Here is an 18,207-nt window from a genome sequence, read left to right as displayed (position 1 = left end):
AATTCTATCTAAATCTAAACAATATTTAAGAAATCTTGGTATCTAAAAAATACTCTGTTTTTCCTTCCATCTTTAAAATGTACCATTTATATCTTTATATATGGGCACTGTACTTACGACGTGTCTCAAGAACCATTATTCTTCTAAAAGAGGAGACAATCACCAATGCTCTCTCCAGATCCCTCCCAAAAAGCAATTCTTCCCATTTTAAGACAAAGGTCAACAAATAGTTCTTTGTAGATAGCTCTCTCTTTCTGACCAGCTTGATTGCTGTGACTTTTTGAGTACCGACATTAAATGCAGTGAATTTCACCCTTTATGCTGAACTCTGTTACTCCTTTTCAAATAAAAGCAGTTTTCTTTTGGTTATTTACAATGATTTGCTGTCAAATATGGAATTATTGATTGCTGTTGTATTTGATCTTTGGCCATGCCGATACTGCAGAAAGCTCTTGTGTGCTCTGATTGAGGGTGAGAATTGAGAACCTTTTATCCCGCACAATCTGAAACTGGAAAGGAGGATTGCAATTAGAATTGAGAAGCTACCAGAAAATCCTATTTTAATTTGCTTCTCTCAGCCATGTGGAAAGTCATGCTTTTGTGTTTATCAAATGAAATTTTGTGGATGGGAATCCAAAAGTCATCCTTGTGCATGCAGATTTTCATTAAAAATAAAACCAGGTCATGGGCGATGACTTCATTGATTCTGGGCTCCCACACCTTGTACTAGCAAACGACAGATAATGCACTCTAAAAGGTACTTAGCAGTGTGAAATCAAGTTGTAATGCTCCGTTTTTCTGTTCGATCCTGCAAAGACTCAAGCTTGTGGGCAGTTTTCCTATTAGCAGTGTTCAGAATAGAAGCTTGTTGGGAATTCTCATTTGAGTATGAATATCTGTCTGGTTCAACAGCAGTAGTATGTACTTCTTAAGGCTGCTGCAATCCTTATTGCACTTACCCTCCCTCACTGCTACCTGATGTACTAGGTGTATTGTAAGGACCACCTCCATCCCCTGTACTTTCTTCTGTGGCACTTCCACCCATTTGTGCTTTTGTCTTTTTCCTTGTCCTACATATTTAGCAGGGCAGCCAGGTGCTGGGATATATCTTTTATCTGTATTGCCTGCCAGATAAAAGTATGCCAAGGTTTTATATGCAGTGTTGGCCAGACAGTCACAGGCTGTGTGTTCCTGTATGATGGCTACCCTAGGAAGCAGCAAGCTCAGCTCTTCAGCAAGTCAAACAATTTTCATCTTTCAACTTTATCAAGCCACAGGATGGATCTTTACAGTCTCAGAGCTAGGACAGCAAGTCTTGGAGTGACTCGAAGCATAGAAATATATTCTCATTCAGTATGGTGTTGTCCTCTGGCTCCTTAGGAGATGGAGCTAATGGTGCTGGAGAGAACCACATGGCTGCAGCTGTCTGGTTTCTGGGGCTGGAGCATAGAGTGGTGCTGACGGGTCGTACCAGCTTGCCTGCAGCTACCTTGAGTACTTCTTGGTGGGTGACAAAGGGTAGATGTGCCCTATCTGACTACCCTAGGATTTTTTTTTTCCCTTCCTGGGTTTACTTGAGCTGTTTCATCTAGCCTACTGGGGTTTTAATTACATCTGCTTGTGCAGAAGCAGAAAAAGAAACATGCTTATGAAATCAGCTACCCTGAGACATGCAAACAGCACATGCCATGCTACATCAGGTATGACAGTCTGTTGTGCTCCGGAATCTTAAACAGAGACCTGTAACAAGCAAACGCCTGTCTACATCGAGTTCCAGCTATGCCAGCTCCCAGTGGCATCTTGCTGCTAATGATGACAGCTCCACAGCCAGCTGGAGCGCCAGCGCTGTAATGTGACATGTTGTGTCACCGCCTTCCTTCTGATGCGAGCTGACAACTCCTTAGATCTTGACAATGTTGTTGTTTGTTTGCAGTGATGGTTGTGGTAGGGTAGAGCAAAGGGGAGGGAGGAAGATGGTGAGAAGGTGGCGTGTTTTTTTTTTTTTTTTTCTTTTTTTTTCCCACTGGCCCAAATGCCAAATCATTCACTGCCATGAATGCATTAGCTCAGTCTTTGGGCAACCTGCGTTTAGTTTACACTGCTGTCAAGAGTGACCAGTGCAAAATCAATTACGCTAGCTTTGCAAAGAAGTTAAACAATTTAGATTGTCCAAAGAGATGTGTCTGCAGTGCGTGATGGCATTCACTTCCCAACAGCACTGCTGGCTCTCTGTGGAAATAGTCAAACCTGATTTATTGGTGATGATGAGTTAGAAATGTCAGGCCCAATCCCCTGAATTCCTATGAGGAATAGACAAAGCTGTGGGCATTCAGCCCTTCTGATTTTGATGCTTTAATTTCAGTGCCTACATCTAGATTTGGCTTCCCAATCTTACATACAAAGGCTTTCATTTCTAACAGCTATAAGTGGGGTTGATTGGACTTACCCATGTTTGCAGGACTTTGTGCATTAACAGTACCGTTACGTGCAGAGCATTATCTGGTGTCTTGTTGGAAGCCCGGTTAACCAAAATATGAAAGATGTGTAGTCCTGGACTGCTTGAAAAATGAAGTTCTGAGACCTGCAAATCCAGCAGCTGAATTCTAGGAATATTAACCCCAAATCACCGTCTTTTCACTGTGGCTGCTTTACAAGACTTTCTTTCATTTGCGATAGATTGTGTTGAGGTGTTTGATGTATTCTTTGGCTTGCTTTTTGCCTCAACAGCTGGCAAGGGTTGCTCTCAGGCCTTCCATGTCCCTAGCCCTGTTTGAGGAAGTGAAGCATTGCCCATGGTTGATGGAAGAGAACTTAGAGATGACATAAGCAAAGTGGATGTATGCAAGTGCATGCAAACAGATGGGATGCATCCAGCTCTGCTTGAGGGAACAAGCTAATGTCATTGCAAAGCCACTCTCTGTCATATTTGAAAGTTCACTTGATCAAGACAAACATCAGATGGCACCTCAAGAAGGACAAGAAGGAGAATCCAAGTAACGACAGGCTGGTCAGCATAACCTCAGTCTCTGGAAAGGTTATTAGGCAAAGCCTCCTGAAGGCTATTTCCAAGAACATGCAGGACCAGAAGGTGGCTGGGAGGACTCAGCATTTGACTTACAAAGGACAAATTCTGCCTGATGTGATGAGATGACTGCTTTGGTGGCTGGGGGAAAACCAGTGGAAGTTATTTGTATTGACTTTAACAAGGCTTTCGTCACAGTCTCCCATAATATATTTAGAGTCAAGCTGTGGAGTGGTGCCAAGTCCAGGTGGCAAACAGTTATTAATGGCAGTCCTTGAATGTCAGTACAAATCTACAGCTCATGTGATGTGATTTATCTTCTGCAACAGCTCTGCCACCTATTTTTTGAGGCACTGCAAGAGTGAATTAGTGTAATTACCACTGTAAACTACCATGATTTTGTTGATTTTACCCAGATTAAGAGTATTTGCAAAATCCTTGGTATTCATGGTGGACTGAGTAGCTTTAAAGGTATGAAGGTTTTGATGAAAACTTTAGGGTTTTTAGGTGTTTTTGTTTGCTTGTTTGTTTGTTTTTTTGGCACTTGCAAGGGCCCATACAGGAAGGGTTTGAATCAAACAGTAAAGTGGGTGTTTTGTACTGCTGGACTGGTAAATTGCTTCTGGTAAAGCCAATGCAGAGAGACTTTGGCTGTCTGCTGTGGGTGGCTGGTGTTTGCAGGAGGTGTTTGCAGGAGATTTCATATGTTTGGTGGACTTTGAGCTTGGAAAAGAAACTGGAAATTTCTTGCAAAAGAACGGATAGGAATTTTTGATCCTCGAAAAGAGGTGGAGACTTTTAGACACTGAGTTATTCAAAATAGTCTCAAAGGTTGTCAGAACTGTTAGCTATATCCTTGTGATAAAACCTTTGAAAATGAGGGTAATCTCAAAGCTCTTGCACTTTGATGTATCTTCATCACAATCCTTTTCACACCATTGCACAATGGACCCCAGCTGGAGCTCCTAGAAGACATTTTATTCTCATGAATGTCTGGTTCCAAAAGAAGAATGATACTGCCAGCAAAGTGCTATTAGCTCAATATTGTTGCTCATGAATCAGCAAAGATCCTGAGTATATTTTTTCCTGGAAGTTGTTTCAGCCAGAAGGGTTTCTCCACATTTTGGGATCTGAGGGCAGAAAGAAAGGGAGAGTAAAGTAAAATTACTTTGACTTGAGCTGAAAAATTATTTTTAAAGTAACAGTTATTTCCAAGCAAACTAAAAATATTAAGCTTGACACAGCTGTTTGCTGTCTCCAGTGCTGCCATGCTATGCATGCAGGTTACTTACTACTTAAAAGTGGTTAAGAAGATAGGAGTCCTTGTTTGAAAGCATCAATAGGAATATCAGTAGTAGGTAAGTTTTTGAATGATGCTAATGGAAAAGGTTTTTCTGATTATATCCAAAAGAGTTATTTCCACATGGCTGTCCTAGACAAGCTCAAATTACATTTGGTGGTGTTTGTGTTAGAAATCTGCAGTGTGAGAAATATGGAAAATATTAGTAGAATCTGGTTTATAGTTGAAAGAGGTGCTGCCAAGGCCAAAATCATGTAAAAAATAATACTGTGGCCAGTACTAACACCTTGGGTTGTTGAGACTCATTGGTGCAGTTGTGTTGATCTACATTTTGCCATCCAGTCTGTTAATTGCTATGTGTGTTGCATTCAGACCGAACTGTGAAATCAGTCAGTTGTTCCTTTTCATAATTTCATCTTTTTCTTTCACCAGGCACTTTACAATGTACAATGGGTCCTTTCTGGGTAGCCAAACACAATAGGAAGTACGCAGTTAGAAGAAGTCAGCCATCCTTGAATAATACCCATCAGGCAGCTTTCTTAGCTTGTAAGAAAGAAGATCAAGAGGCAATCTGATTACAATGCTTTTGCAGGGAAACAAAACCAGATGCAGTCTTTTCATCCTTGTGGTGAAAGTCAGAACAAGGACAAATAAATGTAAGTTAGATCCACACATACCCATAAATAAAACGAGGCATAGATTTATAGGTACAGGTTTTCCTGCTGCCAGGTTTCTTCCAGCATGAAGACCTTAAAGGGGAGTCTGGTGCTTTTCTGGAAGTGGTGCTTTAGTCCGAGCAAAGTTGTTGAGGTTCAGGTGAAGGTAGCACAATGAAATTCTTCAGCCTGTCACAGATTTACTGACCTAACGATCTAGGCCGTCATTAAACTTAATGGCTTCTGGAGAAGTAATAAGGGCAGGAGTCTTTTCAAACACATTGAAAAGAAATATAAAACATATATAAGTAGATATATTTTAATGCCTGTAGAATTTGTTCTTTTCATATTAGGTTTTGCCAAACCCCTTTTAGCCAGCCAGCCTGCACAGCTATTTCATAGGGGAGCCGGAATAACAGTGCTGTCTGTCTAGAAGAAGCACTTTTTCCAGTTTATCTCATATGTCTGCCAAGGTCTGTCAGGGTGCACAAAGGGTTGGCTAATTAAATAAGGAGAGTGAATGGCTCCAGGACTGTCTCCATAACCTGGGGTAGTTTGGGGACACCAAATAGAGTGTCTGGGAGTCTGGTGCCTTGCAGAGCTGCTCCTATAGGTTCTGGAAGAGTTTTGGGTTGAGGTGATAGTTTGGATCAAGTCTTTTGTGACATGAGAATGGTCAGATTGGGATGTTCTCAGACCTGAGTTTCATTTGGGTATCCCCTCTATGGGACTTCACATACCATGAGATGAAACCCTCTTCCCATATCTCAGTGTTTCCAGAAAGAACTTTTGGGTGGTAGAGCAGCAAGAGTTGGTTTCTCAGTTGTTTTGTGAAATTCAGTAAAATCTTCAGAGGGAGGGAATTGAGTCTAGGTGCGTGCTGTGTATTTTAACTCTCCAGCCACGTCTCCTTTGTTTCTCTTCCTCTTCCATATCTGACTATCAGGAGCTGCCTCCCTGCTAGTGACCTATGGGTTGTAATGTACTCACAAATGCTTTGTCTCATTTTTCCTGATGACTCTATCTTCGTCTTTGCTTCCAATCCAGTAATCTCTCTTTCACTGTCTCACCCTCCCTTTCTTTTGTGTGTCACTTTTCTCTCCTCTAAAGCACATTTATAATGCCTTAGCACCAGGCGCTTGCATGATTGTCTCTTGTGTTGCATTCCTCAGGATGCGTAAAAGATGTTTTAAAAACCTTATCTCACTGTTTACAATAGCTTGGTGCTGCTGTTTAATAAATTATGAGGATAATTGGTTTTTCAGAGTTCACGTCTACAACGTATTACAGCAGGGATGTAACTGTATCTTTCTTTCACTTATCGCTCAGAAACACTTCATATAAAACACTGAAATAAATGTTTTAGTAGCACATGGTTAACAAATTTAAGACAAACCTTTCATTGAGGATTTCTGCTCTAAGCATTCCCTGTAGGAATCGCTGTTTTAAGGGCCTGTTCCTGGAACCCCGTTAAACCACTCCAGAGACTCCCGATGAGTTCCTTGGGCTTTGGACTGCCCAGTTCTCATAGCAGTGAAGTCATCTGGTCTCCATATGGCAGACAATCCAGTATTCACCCGAATACTTCTACAATGCAAGTGACCTTAGTTTGTGTGATCAAACGGTGGACATGTTGTGAGCTGGCACGTGATGTGGGAGCTGCCTCAACAAGGAAGGCAGTGGAGGAGACCAGAGGTGTAGTGAGGGCTTACAGAGCCCATTGCCAGTACAGGGTGGTGACCAGAAAGTTCTGCAAGGTGTGTAGGATTTTCATCACAGGTCAATATATAAGAAGAGACTACACCCCTCTCTCCAAAACTTTGTGTCAGCTCATGGTATTAGTGTATTATCCTGTATAATATCTGCACCAAGTCGGTTGGAAGCTTATTCTGTCTTCTGCTGTATGTCCAGGTATATCCAGTTTGTACTTGTATGCTTTTCTAGACCAAAACCATGCCACAGCTCAGCTTCCAGGATCGTTTCACCCTACCTTTCCTTCAAGTCTGCCTGAAATGGAGTCACTTAACCAAGCAGACCTTTTATTCCTGCCCTCCCAAGAGACACACTCTCCCAAAAACCATTAAGGACTGTGTCCCCCTACAAGAGGGCAGCATCTGGTCTGTAGCATCAAAGCTTGATTGGTAACACGGGGTCATCTTGAACTCTTTTCTAGATACAGAGGGAAGACGTACAGGGCGACTGTTAAGATTGTGCGAACGTCGGATCAGGTGGCGGATTTCTGCAGAAGAGTCTGTGCAAAGTTGGAGTGCTGCCCCAATTTATTCAGCCCTGTGCTAGTGGCTGAAGTCTGCCCAGAGAACTGCTCCATTCATACTAAAACCAAGTACAGTGAGTATTGGCTGCAGGACTTGTTGCTAGCCAGGTATCAGAGCAGTGGGGTACTGTGTGAGCTAGAACATGAGTGAACGTGAGTTGGGTAATGCATTAATAATGAGTAGGATTCATCTCATGTAGGTTGAGTAGTTATTTAATCCTGACCACTATGTGCTCCCTTAGTATTCTGTGCAGAGAAACAGGCATTGCCAGAAAACAGTCCATCTCACCCCATCCTAATATATCTCTTGGAAACTCACTGCTCCTTGGAAGTATTGACTTTTCTTTGTATGCAAAGTTAATTTAAGGAGCACATAAAAGGAGCCTGCAGTGGCCAGCTGAGATTTAAACTGCTGCATCATTGTTGTCAGTGTTACTGTTATTACTGGTCGGTGTTACTGATATAACTGGGTCTTAAACAGGTGAGGAAAGTGGAAGTGGGTCCTTCTATCACAGAAGTTGCAATGAACCAGTATGATTGATTTGAACTGATTTGCTTCTGTTCAGTGCCAGGGTTGAAGAAGAAGCAGGCTCGGAGAGATTCATATCACTGAGTATGGGTTTCTATAGAATTTTACACCTGATGGACTCCTAGCTCCCATTGGTAGTGAATGGAGAGCTGGAGGGATAGAGCTGGGGTATCTACATCTGTGCTTATCTTATCCTAGAGCTGATGTTTCTATTTGGCCAGATGAATGGTGCCCTAAATTCCATTGATCTTGTGAAAAGCTCGGTGCAGTTACAAACTTTGACGTGGGTGCCAAGTACCATTTTACATGTCCAAGGATACCCTGCTTGTCAGCCCCAGAGGATGATGTAGGGCATCTAAAAAAGGAGATGAACCAAGCCCCTGATGTAAAGCCAGGGGATTTTCACATCCTTAATTTCAGCTTGGGCCAAGAAATACTCAGAGTTAGAAAACAGAAACAAAACACATTCCTTTGTGCATTGAACCAACATACATAATTCAGGATAGCTGGCTCTCTCTACCCTCTGCTGAAACTATTAGCAGCTGAAAATGTGTCTAAGGCTGTTAACTCATGCAGAAGGGCATTAGATCAAGAATGAAACATGTTGGCTTACTTGCTTAAAATTGCTGCTCAGCTTAGTGGAAACTTTCTCTAAGTACATAGCGTGGGGTTAAATTCTGAACTCATCACCAATAAAAGTGCATACATAAAAGCTGTAACACTTTGTGCTGGACCACAATGACATCTTATGTATACACTGGATTTTTTTCCAAATCAAGGCATTTTAAAGTTCCTCATAAAAGTGCACCTAGAGTGTAATACCAAATCAGTAGCAAAAAGCAAGCTGAAGTTCCCTTCTTTTGGTGGTTTAAAGTTTTCAGTGAGAATTTTGCTTTAATTTCTCCAGCTTATTATTATGGGAAGAGGAAAAAAATCATTAAGCCGCCAATTGGGGAAAATAACAACATGAAAAGTGGTCATGTCAAGCCAGCCAGACGCAGAAAAAGGCGGAAATCCATCTTTGTGCAGAAGAAAAGGAGGTCATCAGCTGTTGATGTGAATGCTGCAGGCTCTGGAGAGGTACGCATTGCACTGGGATATATCAGCAAATTTCTCTCATTGCTCTCCCCCCACGCACTTTTGCATCTCATTTTTGAGGGACTTATCAGCAACCTCCCCCCACTTCTGTTTCCCATTTTGAATTCCTCTTTACCACTCTCTGCTTCTAAGACTGGACTGGTTGTACTGGGACATTTTGAAGATTTCTGCTATCAATTGCAGCTGCTTCATGCAACCCAAAAGAAAATTCATTTAGTTAAATTTCCTCCACCAATTTAGTTAAATTCCCTCCACTTCAGCTGGAGGGGAGCAACTTCTTATCCACTATCACTTGATTGCTTGCATCTTCATGACTTAGTCCTCATTTAGGTGTGGTTCAGCCTCATTTCCTTAAATTATACTGCTTCAAAGGAATTTAGATTGAAATAAACCCATTTTAAGATGAAATCAACCATTACCCAAGTTTTTTGGCCTTTCAACCAATATAACTAATTTGGTCTAAATTTTCTTTCACTTAAGACCTGTGCATAAGCCTTGGATGCATGATCAGAGCTCGGCTGTCAAAGTCATTTGGGCAACTTAGGTATATATAATATTCAAAATACACACTTCCCATCAGTTGGTGTGTGTCTGCAAGCTCTGTCTGACAAAACTTCCAGGAATCTGCTGAACGTTTCATGCCAGATGGGTTATTACCATTGCCCTTTTGTTAGAAACATACAAAAAAAAAGAACTTGTTCACTGGGTATTTTTTACATTTTGTGACAAATCTAAATTGAGGGTTAATCTACGTAGCACTGTAATGAAAATGAGATAATTTGGTTAAAATAAATGTTGCTGTGGACTGCCATGGACATGGGTGTGCAGTTTGATGTGGTGCCTTTTGAGCTGCTGCTGTATTCGTGTCCGAGGCTTGCTACCATTTCTCTGATGGTCCTTGTGCAGGAGAGTGAAGATGACGAGCCAGATGCAATGGAGGATGAGACAGGGAGCGAGGAAACGAGCTCCGAGCTCCGTGATGACCAGACTGATACCTCCTCCGCTGAGGTGCCTTCCACCAGGCCCCGGCGAGCGGTTACCTTGCGGAGCAGCACCGAGTCGGACAGACCTCCTCCTACGGAGAGGGCTCGGCGGAGCCGCAAACCCCAGCCCCTCTCCTTCGGTGAGGCGGAGAAGTGCACGCAAGTCAAGGAAGTGAGTGTGCCTGCAAGCTCCCAAGTAATGACGTGTTTTCCTTAATGTTTTCCCTAATGTCTTCCCTAAAGACGAGATGATCTTGGGGGTCTTTTCTAACCTTAATGAATCTATGATTCTTTGATTCTATAAATTGACCTTCAGTGCCAAGCCTTTCTCATCTGAGGAGGGCATCTCCACTCAGCAGCAGCATGGTTTTCCACACCAGGTAGTTTTCTTTATGAGAGCTTTTGTTTTTTCTTAGGAAATTAAGCATGAAGAGGAAGAGAAGCTTGTCCTGGACAGTAATCCATTGGAGTGGACTGTGACTGATGTTGTGAGGTTTATTAAACTGACTGACTGTGCACCCCTTGCCAAAATATTTCAGGAGCAGGTAGAAGTCTTCATGTAACTCTTCTCTTTGTGACTGTGGTGTTTATTCACATTAAAAAAAAAAAAAAAAAAAAAAAAAAGGCAGCACATATTGGGCCTGTGGCTTCCATGAAGAGTGTATGAGTAGGCTTCAGATCCCCTGAGACCAAGCTGTAGCAAAGTGTCTGATGAGGCATGGCTACCCTTGGAAATTCAAGTCAGAGCCTTGTCAGATACTCAGAGGGAACAGAAAGCCCCCAAACTGAGACCTTGGCAAAATCTAGAAGTTTGGTTCTTTCTTGTTTGTTGTTCTGTGGTCCATGCCAAGGTCAACAGCACAATCCCAGCACAGCACAGACACCTTAGAGTATCAACAGATAGTAGTTATTTGGTACATATACAGCTGTTTCTCTTGGCTACATGGTTGCTCCCTGTCTTAAAATATTGGCCAGGGAAGCAGAAAACTGACAATTGAACCCCAAATTAGCTGATTTTGGCACAAACCCCTAGGTGCTCCAAGTATGTAGGCACCAACTTCCCATCTACATCTTTTTGAAGATCTGGCAGTCAAGCAGGCCCTTGGGTGACCCAATTCCAGGAGATGCCAAACACCTCCCGTTAAGGAGGTAAGTTTACAGGAGTAGAAGCCAATGCCCTTCATCTCAAGTTAGTGTGAACATGTAAAATTTATATAGAAACAGCCATTCCTTGGCTAATGAGTAACAGCAACTGCTGAAAGTAAAGGGCAGCTCTAGGAAATCATATTTAGAAAGAAGCAAGTGCAGTTAATTAGTCCATAGCCAATGGCACCCAGTGGTATGGCCCACTGCATGTCGAACTATCTCTGATTTTTCACTGTGAATAGCTCTGTGCCAAAGTACAGCAGCTTTGGCTGGGGGAAACTGAAGTGTGAGTGTAGAGCAAGGCTGAAACACTCCTATAGCACAATGCTGTAGTCGTTGCACTGCAGCTTGCTCCAACCATTTGTTAATCAGCCTGGAATAACTCCAGGGCTTGAAAGCCAACCCTGTCCCTCCTGTGCAAGAGAATTTTATAGGAACTTTAATCAAACACAGATGACTGGAGCTTTGCCTTGTTATTTGCCATACCATCAAGCCATAGCATCAAGCTTCACCGTAGGAAGAACCTGAAAAACGGGACAGTCCTGATCAAAGCAGTGTTTAAGGTGTCCAAATCCTCCTTGTGTTTAACACTACCTAATAAGGGCTGTCCTGGGGAGTTTATGTTGCCTGGGAGTTACTGTGCTTTTTCTGCACTTACATTCTGATCCTCCGTAGGGGGTAAAAAACAGTTTTGTAGCCCACTGGTCTGCTTCTCAGTCCATTAAAGAGTAAAGAGGACTTGAGCACGTAATTAAAAGGAGGATCATAAAGCCAACAGAAATCCCTCATAAAATGTCTTTCGTCTGGGGTGCTAGTTCAGAGAGTTTGGAGCATAAATACATCTGAGGGAAGGAGGTGACCTCTGGAGGACCCTTCACCACCCTGTGATTTTGTGATATCAGAGACTGCAAGAGCTCTTCTTGGTTGTTCAGCAGCTGATGAAGAACAAGGCAGATCTTGGGTGCACCAGGGGACACAACATGGACTAAGGCAGACATAAACCTGTGCTAAGCAAACTGTGTGCCAAAAAAGAGGAAAGAAAGGTCTGGCTTGATACTGGGACTGACTACAGTTCGTCCATTCAGCTCCCTGCTGTGTTTCCTGGTGTACTCTCTGCAGCCTTCTCCTTGCCTCAGTTGCTTAGCCATGGAATGGGACGTACCTGATCTCTGTGGTCCCCTCTTTAGAAGGTGATCCAGCATTCTCACAGTTGGGAGGCTTTTCCCAAAAGGTGGATGAGGTGAGAACCTCTGAATACACTACTTCAAAACAAAGCATCAGGTACCTCAGAAAAAGGAGATGGGTTGCATCAAAGTGGGAGAAAAGGGCAGAGGACAAAACTGTCTTTAATTTTTGGGGTAAACTTCTCTTCTTGCTTCTCCATATCTGGTCTTGCTTTCTGCCTTCAAGAATCTATAAACAAAACTGTTATCACTGTGTTTTTCCTCCCCAGGACATCGATGGCCAAGCCCTCCTGTTGTTGACACTGCCCACGGTGCAAGAGTGCATGGAGCTGAAGCTTGGTCCAGCCATCAAACTGTGTCACCAGATTGAGCGAGTAAAAGTTGCTTTCTATGCACAATATGCCAACTGACTGCACTTCTCCATTTCTTTCTGCTCCCCTTCTTGTTCCCTCTCTTTTTTAGCATTGTGACTTGTTCAAGTTTTTCATCCCCTCTCTCTTTTCTTTTCCAAAAACACATGGAATTGGAAGCACTGGGAATTAATCTATGGGGGAACAAATAACACAACGAAAAACTAGCAACAAATTGAACTATTTTTTCAGTACTTGTAGTAAAGCACACTGAAAGATTGCTGGCATCTCTCCTTGTGAGCCTCGCCAATCCATTACGCTGTGGTGCCAGGCCAGCTTGGATCAGACTGTTTGTCATTCTTTAAAGCAAACCTACTGATGGCAGACACATTCCCAAGGAGAATGGTTGGACATTTTCAGCTGATGATGGTTTGTGTAGATCAATTTCTGGACATGAACAATGCTTTTTTCCAACTCTGACACACTTCTTTCATATTGAAATGGAAGTGAACATCTGTAACAAGACCTGGGCTTTACTTCAAATTGATCTTAGTGATCATTGGGCTTTTTTTGACCCCCTCTCCAGTCGTACAAAAGGATGAAGTGTTCTACCAGTCGTACACTATTTGTTATACCGGAGCGATTTATAAAGAAGGACTCAACCCATGGTTTCTGTATGGTATCAGACAAAGCTGCAGTGAATTGACAGGGCTGCACCAAGACCTAAAGCACAGTAGTGCTTTCTGAGCCACGCTGGCTGTGTACAAGAAGCTGAAAGTCTCAGTGATGGGATCTGTACAGTACTGCATTCTTGTAAAGGACCATGCATGATACCCTTCACAGTCAAGCCCATCCAGTTTTAACTGGATTTAATTCAAGTCACTTCAAAGGCCTGGCTTTGGAGCCCATGGTGTGAATAAAAAAGAGGGGGGGTTCTGATTTAATGGTGAGACTGTTGAGAAAGTGCTGATTTCACTTGCACTTTCCTGAATCTGGTTGATAGGTGTGAATAAAAATCATCAGTGTTTTCAGGCTGCAGTATTTTCAGGTAAAAAAACAGCTGAGGATCCGGCCCATTGCACCCTCTGTCACCAGCCTGTAGACAGCCCCCAGATTGTCCCAATGGCACCCTGGCCAGTGAAACTGGGGGCTTGCTTTGTGCCAAGTAGGGTGTGCACCAGAGAGGGTTTGCCTTAGTTGTATATATATATAGGATAAGTATTTTCAATTTACTTTACAGGGATATATGACCCTCTGAGTCCCACATGTTGAGCCTGATTTTTCTGTAATTCAGAAGAGGTCAGTGGCATCACATTGGCATAAAATTCTTCCAAAAGCAAGAGCCAAACTGATTCTTCAGACCAAGTCTGAATTTTGATCTGACTTTAAGGTGCAATAAAATTGAATCCATCCATCAGAAAGTGAATTGGATGGTTTGTGCTGAGTTTTAGCCTGATTTCATAGGAAACCACTGATTTCAGCAGACTCTTATTCACAGATCACAAACAGACCATAGTTCCCTGGCCTCAGTGAACTCACCCTTGACATTTAATAGTGATATGACAATGCTGTAATGCCAGAGACACTTTGCTAAGACCTCTTCAAAAAGAAATGCCATTTCTAGCCCTAAATCTGAAAGCAGTGCTTATGGCCCCCACCTCCAGCAGTTACCATATGTTGACAACAAACTTGGATCAGAAAATCCTACGGACCACCATGTGCTCAGAAAAACCTCCTGGCCAACACCAGGCTATCGTAGCTGCCTTCTCCTTCATCAATTTCCACCTTAGATTCTTTGGATTAAAGGTGGAAAGCCTTGGAAATAAACATTCTGGACAACATCCAAATCTGATCTGGAGTATGTATTAGGCAACAAGTATTGACTCTTTGACATGCATCCATGGAGACTTTCTAGTCCGTTTTTCAGGGAGTTTCCTGATTTGCCACTGAAGAATGTGATGGGTGCAACCACTGCAGACTGGGCCAGATTCTGCAAGCTCCTGGGGCATCACCGAAGATTTTCTTACTTGGGGCATCAGGACTGGACCTGCTGTCAGCTGTTGTCTTGCACTGAAGATCTTGTTCAAGTTTTAACCAAATGAAGGGAAAAGAAGTAGTCACCTCTGTGCCAAATGGTTTCCTTTTGTTTCTCAGAAATCCAGGAATAGGATTCTGGACTGTTGCAGACATTAAAAAACTTGGCTTTAGACTGGATTTCCTGCTACTTTGGATTCCTCTAAAGATCCCCTAAAAATGTCACCTCATTTCATCTCTGAAAAGAAAGGGATTCTGCCCAGCAAAAAGAGTAGAGCTGGGAAAAATAAAAACAAACAAACAACAACAACAACGAAAAACAAAAAGAGAGGGTGCTTTTCCCAGCTCCACCTTGCTTCAGCCAGCTCCCTCCCACAGCTGGTACAACATCTGCCTGCAGGGGATGGCTCCCAAAAGACTGCTGTCAGAAGAGCAAGTGTACGAGGACGTTTCAAGGAAGGGAAGGAGAATGACTTCACTAAGCAGCATCCTTGCACTGATCCTTTGCTTAGCACATCCACCTTCTTCTGAGCATCCTTTGCTACTCTGATGTTCCTTGGAGTTTCTGGCTGCTGGGATTTGTCAGAGACATGTAATACTTGCTAGGATACATTGAAAAAATGTTCAGTGCTTTCTCCATCAACCCTGTAACTGTAGATATTCCTATGGCAGCTAACTACTCCTAGAGGCTTGGTCAGGGAGCAGACAGCCACAGACTCTAGGAACACCCAGCCAGGGTGTTGGCCAAGCTGGGGATGGGTGGAGCATTGAGCCCACCACATGGGAGTCTTTACTGATTGTTCAGGGAAGTTAAACCATATTTAAAACTCACCTATTAAACAAATAGACAAAAAAAGAGTTTACTTTTAGCTCGCACTGGCTCTTTTATTTCCTCAGGTTTCTCTATCCTTACTATTTGTCTTTGAATTTAATGTTCTCCAGTGTCCTCTCATTTATCTCTCTCTGTTCTTTAGCAGAAGATGATAACCTGAAATTAGCCTAAAATTACCTTGCATCAAATGTGTGGTGAATGGTTTAATATTATTATTATTGTTTTTTAGTCTACAAGATGAAAAGAAAAAGAGGATTGGGTTACTGTTGTCTGTTGCACTGATTGCCTTCTAGAGAAGCTGGAGCTGAACCTCTTAGACAATTTCTTAAACTAGAGGGGTAAATGGGCTTGGCATACTTTAATTGGGCAGTACACTCATATCGCCACTTGAAACTCTAATCTCTGAAGAGATCAGAGAGAACTGCCTATTCTTGCCTGCGCTTCAATTCCTGAAAATTAGCAAGGCTTTGGAGTAATGTACTTCAAAAAAGATGTTTGAAATGCATTCTTATTAGGCTAAAATAATACTTCTACTTGCTGTGTAGAAGCTATGTAGAAGTATAAACCACTGGAAGGTTTTTTTTGGTCCTGCATAGGTTCTGGGTCAAATGCAGAGCTGGTGAAACTTCATAAGTACACCAGTAACATTGGTGAAGCCATGTCTTCTCCCACCCTGTTCTGAATTCGGTACCCAGGGCAGAAGTTTATTGCGTTAGCAGTTTAAAAAGGCCACCACTGTACAATGCTGAATTCGTGATTATCCAAGACCATTACCAAGGGCTGAGGAGCAACCATGCAGTTGCTTTTGGGCTGTTGGATGCTGACCTTCAGCACGTTCACACAGACTGCTTTTCTCGCACAGAAAGGGTGTGCAGGCACCTGTTGTTGGCCTCTCTTCAGGCACATAGGACTGAGGATGGACATTTTTAGAGCTGTGTGCTCTGGAGCACAAGTAAGGGATTGCGGAGCACATGGCACCTGCCCATCTCCACCTGGCTTCTTTTCAGCTTGAGCTGAATCAGGCTGAACAGGTCCCAGGGCAGGTCCCTGCTCCCTTCCCAACCCCATCAGCACTTACCTTACAGAATTCAACCAGCTCCTAGTCTTCAGGCCCAAAGCACTGGTCTCTGACATTGAATTAAAAGGGTAGCTTAATGAAAATGCCCGTGATTTCCAGCTGGTTGTCCTGCCTCCTTCCTGCACCTCTCCCACCCCCCAAAAAAATGTTCTCTTTGGTTCTTCTTCCCTTTCCAAATTAAAAAGACAGCTCCCATACACACTCCCTGTTCTTTCCTCAATGCCAGGGTGACCGAACCCTGGCTATTTCTACCTCTCAGAGGCATGTTGGCCTCAGCTCTGAGAAGGATTTCAGGGTCTCCAGCTCCACCGTGTTAACCATATGCACTAGCTCTTGAGAGTTTGATCCTGCAAGGTGCAGAAAACCTCCTAGAAATACTGTGGTAACCACTAAGATCAGGGCAATGCCTACACACCCTGTCCTTAGTGAAGCATCTAGCAGATGTATGTCCTTGCTGAGATGGCCTCATCTATACTGACAGAGGTATTTGAATGTTGGGTAGGATTTACAGAGTTTCTCGGTAAGTTGGATACATAAAGCCCATTAAGATTTCACTCTGGATAAGCAGCTAATTTGCCTTAAACTGGAACATCACCATTCCTTGGCTTTAAACTGCAATCTTCTGCAGTCCACAGGTGTTGTCTGAAGCAAACGCTGTCTCAGCTCTTTGAAGGCCAGCCAGAACCATTGGGCCACCATAATCAATGACTGGTCACCTGAAAAGCCTGCTCTGGTCTTTTCAGGGCATAAAATTGATTGTGATGGAGCTGCTGTGTAACTGCAGTGTTTTAGACACTCAAGGTATTTCAAATGCTTTTTGCTTTTCTGGTATAGAGTGTCTGGAAAATTGATGCAGCTCAGACTGTTCCTCCCATTTCAAAATTCAAGTGCCAAAAGAGAAGAACATGCTGCAACTGAACACCATTAAAACCAGCTTTATTATATGTGGATAAATATAGTCTCAAGGGCTCCATTTTGGTGCTAAGATACGTCATGCTGTACTTTCCATTGCTTGGAATTACAAAGCTGATTCCCTTTTTCAAGAAATAATTTCTGTAATCAGCAACATATTAAACATTAGGATTTTATATTCTTTTCTTTTTTTTTCTTGTGACTACACATTTCTTTAATTCAGATATACTCAACAAATAAATTCCCTTCCCCCCAGTCATGTGAGTTTTGGAAAACTTTAGTACAGTGTATATATATATGTACATACATGTAAAAGCTCTTTAAAAACGTGATTGCATGCATTTTTTTTCCCTTGATAATACTTTTTGTCGTATCAGCTGACCTATGATTAAGGGAATCTGTTACTCAGGATTTGATCCAGAAGTGACCGAGGTTAGTTAAAGGGCCCTCACACATGGGCTATGGGACTAGGCCTTCACCAAATTCTTTCACTTAAAAGTCAAAAAGTGTGCAGTTAATTAAAACAAAATTTAAAATCCTCCTTCTCCCAGCAGGTGGATATTCAGCTGCAATCTGCCAGACTTAACGAGGGAAGGCTCATGTCCTTAGGTACTCATGAACTCCAAAGAAAGGAGCAGAAGCATTTAATGTTCTCATCTATTATTTGGTATGATACTCCGGCAACAAGTGCAAATGATCTTAATGGCTGCATTTAGAATATGAGCCAGTCATCAAAGATGAGAATTTTACAGCCCAGTAGTCCTTTAAATGTCAGCTGTCCTGCAGGAGAAGAGTGGTTTTGTAATGA

The 18,207-nt window shown here is 42.6% G+C and overlaps 1 protein-coding gene across 1 annotated transcript in view; it reads left to right on the top strand.

Moving 5' to 3' along the window:
- The window catches only part of SFMBT2 (Scm like with four mbt domains 2), a 112,856-nt gene extending 95,308 nt beyond the window's left edge, over window positions 1-17,548 (top strand). Inside the window, exons 17-21 of the mRNA XM_032203692.1 lie at window positions 7,152-7,327; window positions 8,690-8,862; window positions 9,787-10,035; window positions 10,280-10,408; window positions 12,463-17,548. Of these exons, the coding sequence (XP_032059583.1) occupies window positions 7,152-7,327; window positions 8,690-8,862; window positions 9,787-10,035; window positions 10,280-10,408; window positions 12,463-12,603 (868 nt within the window). The 3' untranslated portion in view covers window positions 12,604-17,548. The remainder of the gene's footprint in view (window positions 1-7,151; window positions 7,328-8,689; window positions 8,863-9,786; window positions 10,036-10,279; window positions 10,409-12,462) is intronic.
- Window positions 17,549-18,207: the final 659 nt, after the last annotated feature.

This window comes from Aythya fuligula, chromosome 1, assembly GCF_009819795.1.
Source record: "Aythya fuligula isolate bAytFul2 chromosome 1, bAytFul2.pri, whole genome shotgun sequence".
Lineage (NCBI taxonomy): Eukaryota > Metazoa > Chordata > Aves > Anseriformes > Anatidae > Aythya > Aythya fuligula.
The sequence above is the reverse complement of the archived record's forward strand: the minus strand, read 5'-3'. Positions and strand labels throughout refer to the sequence as shown.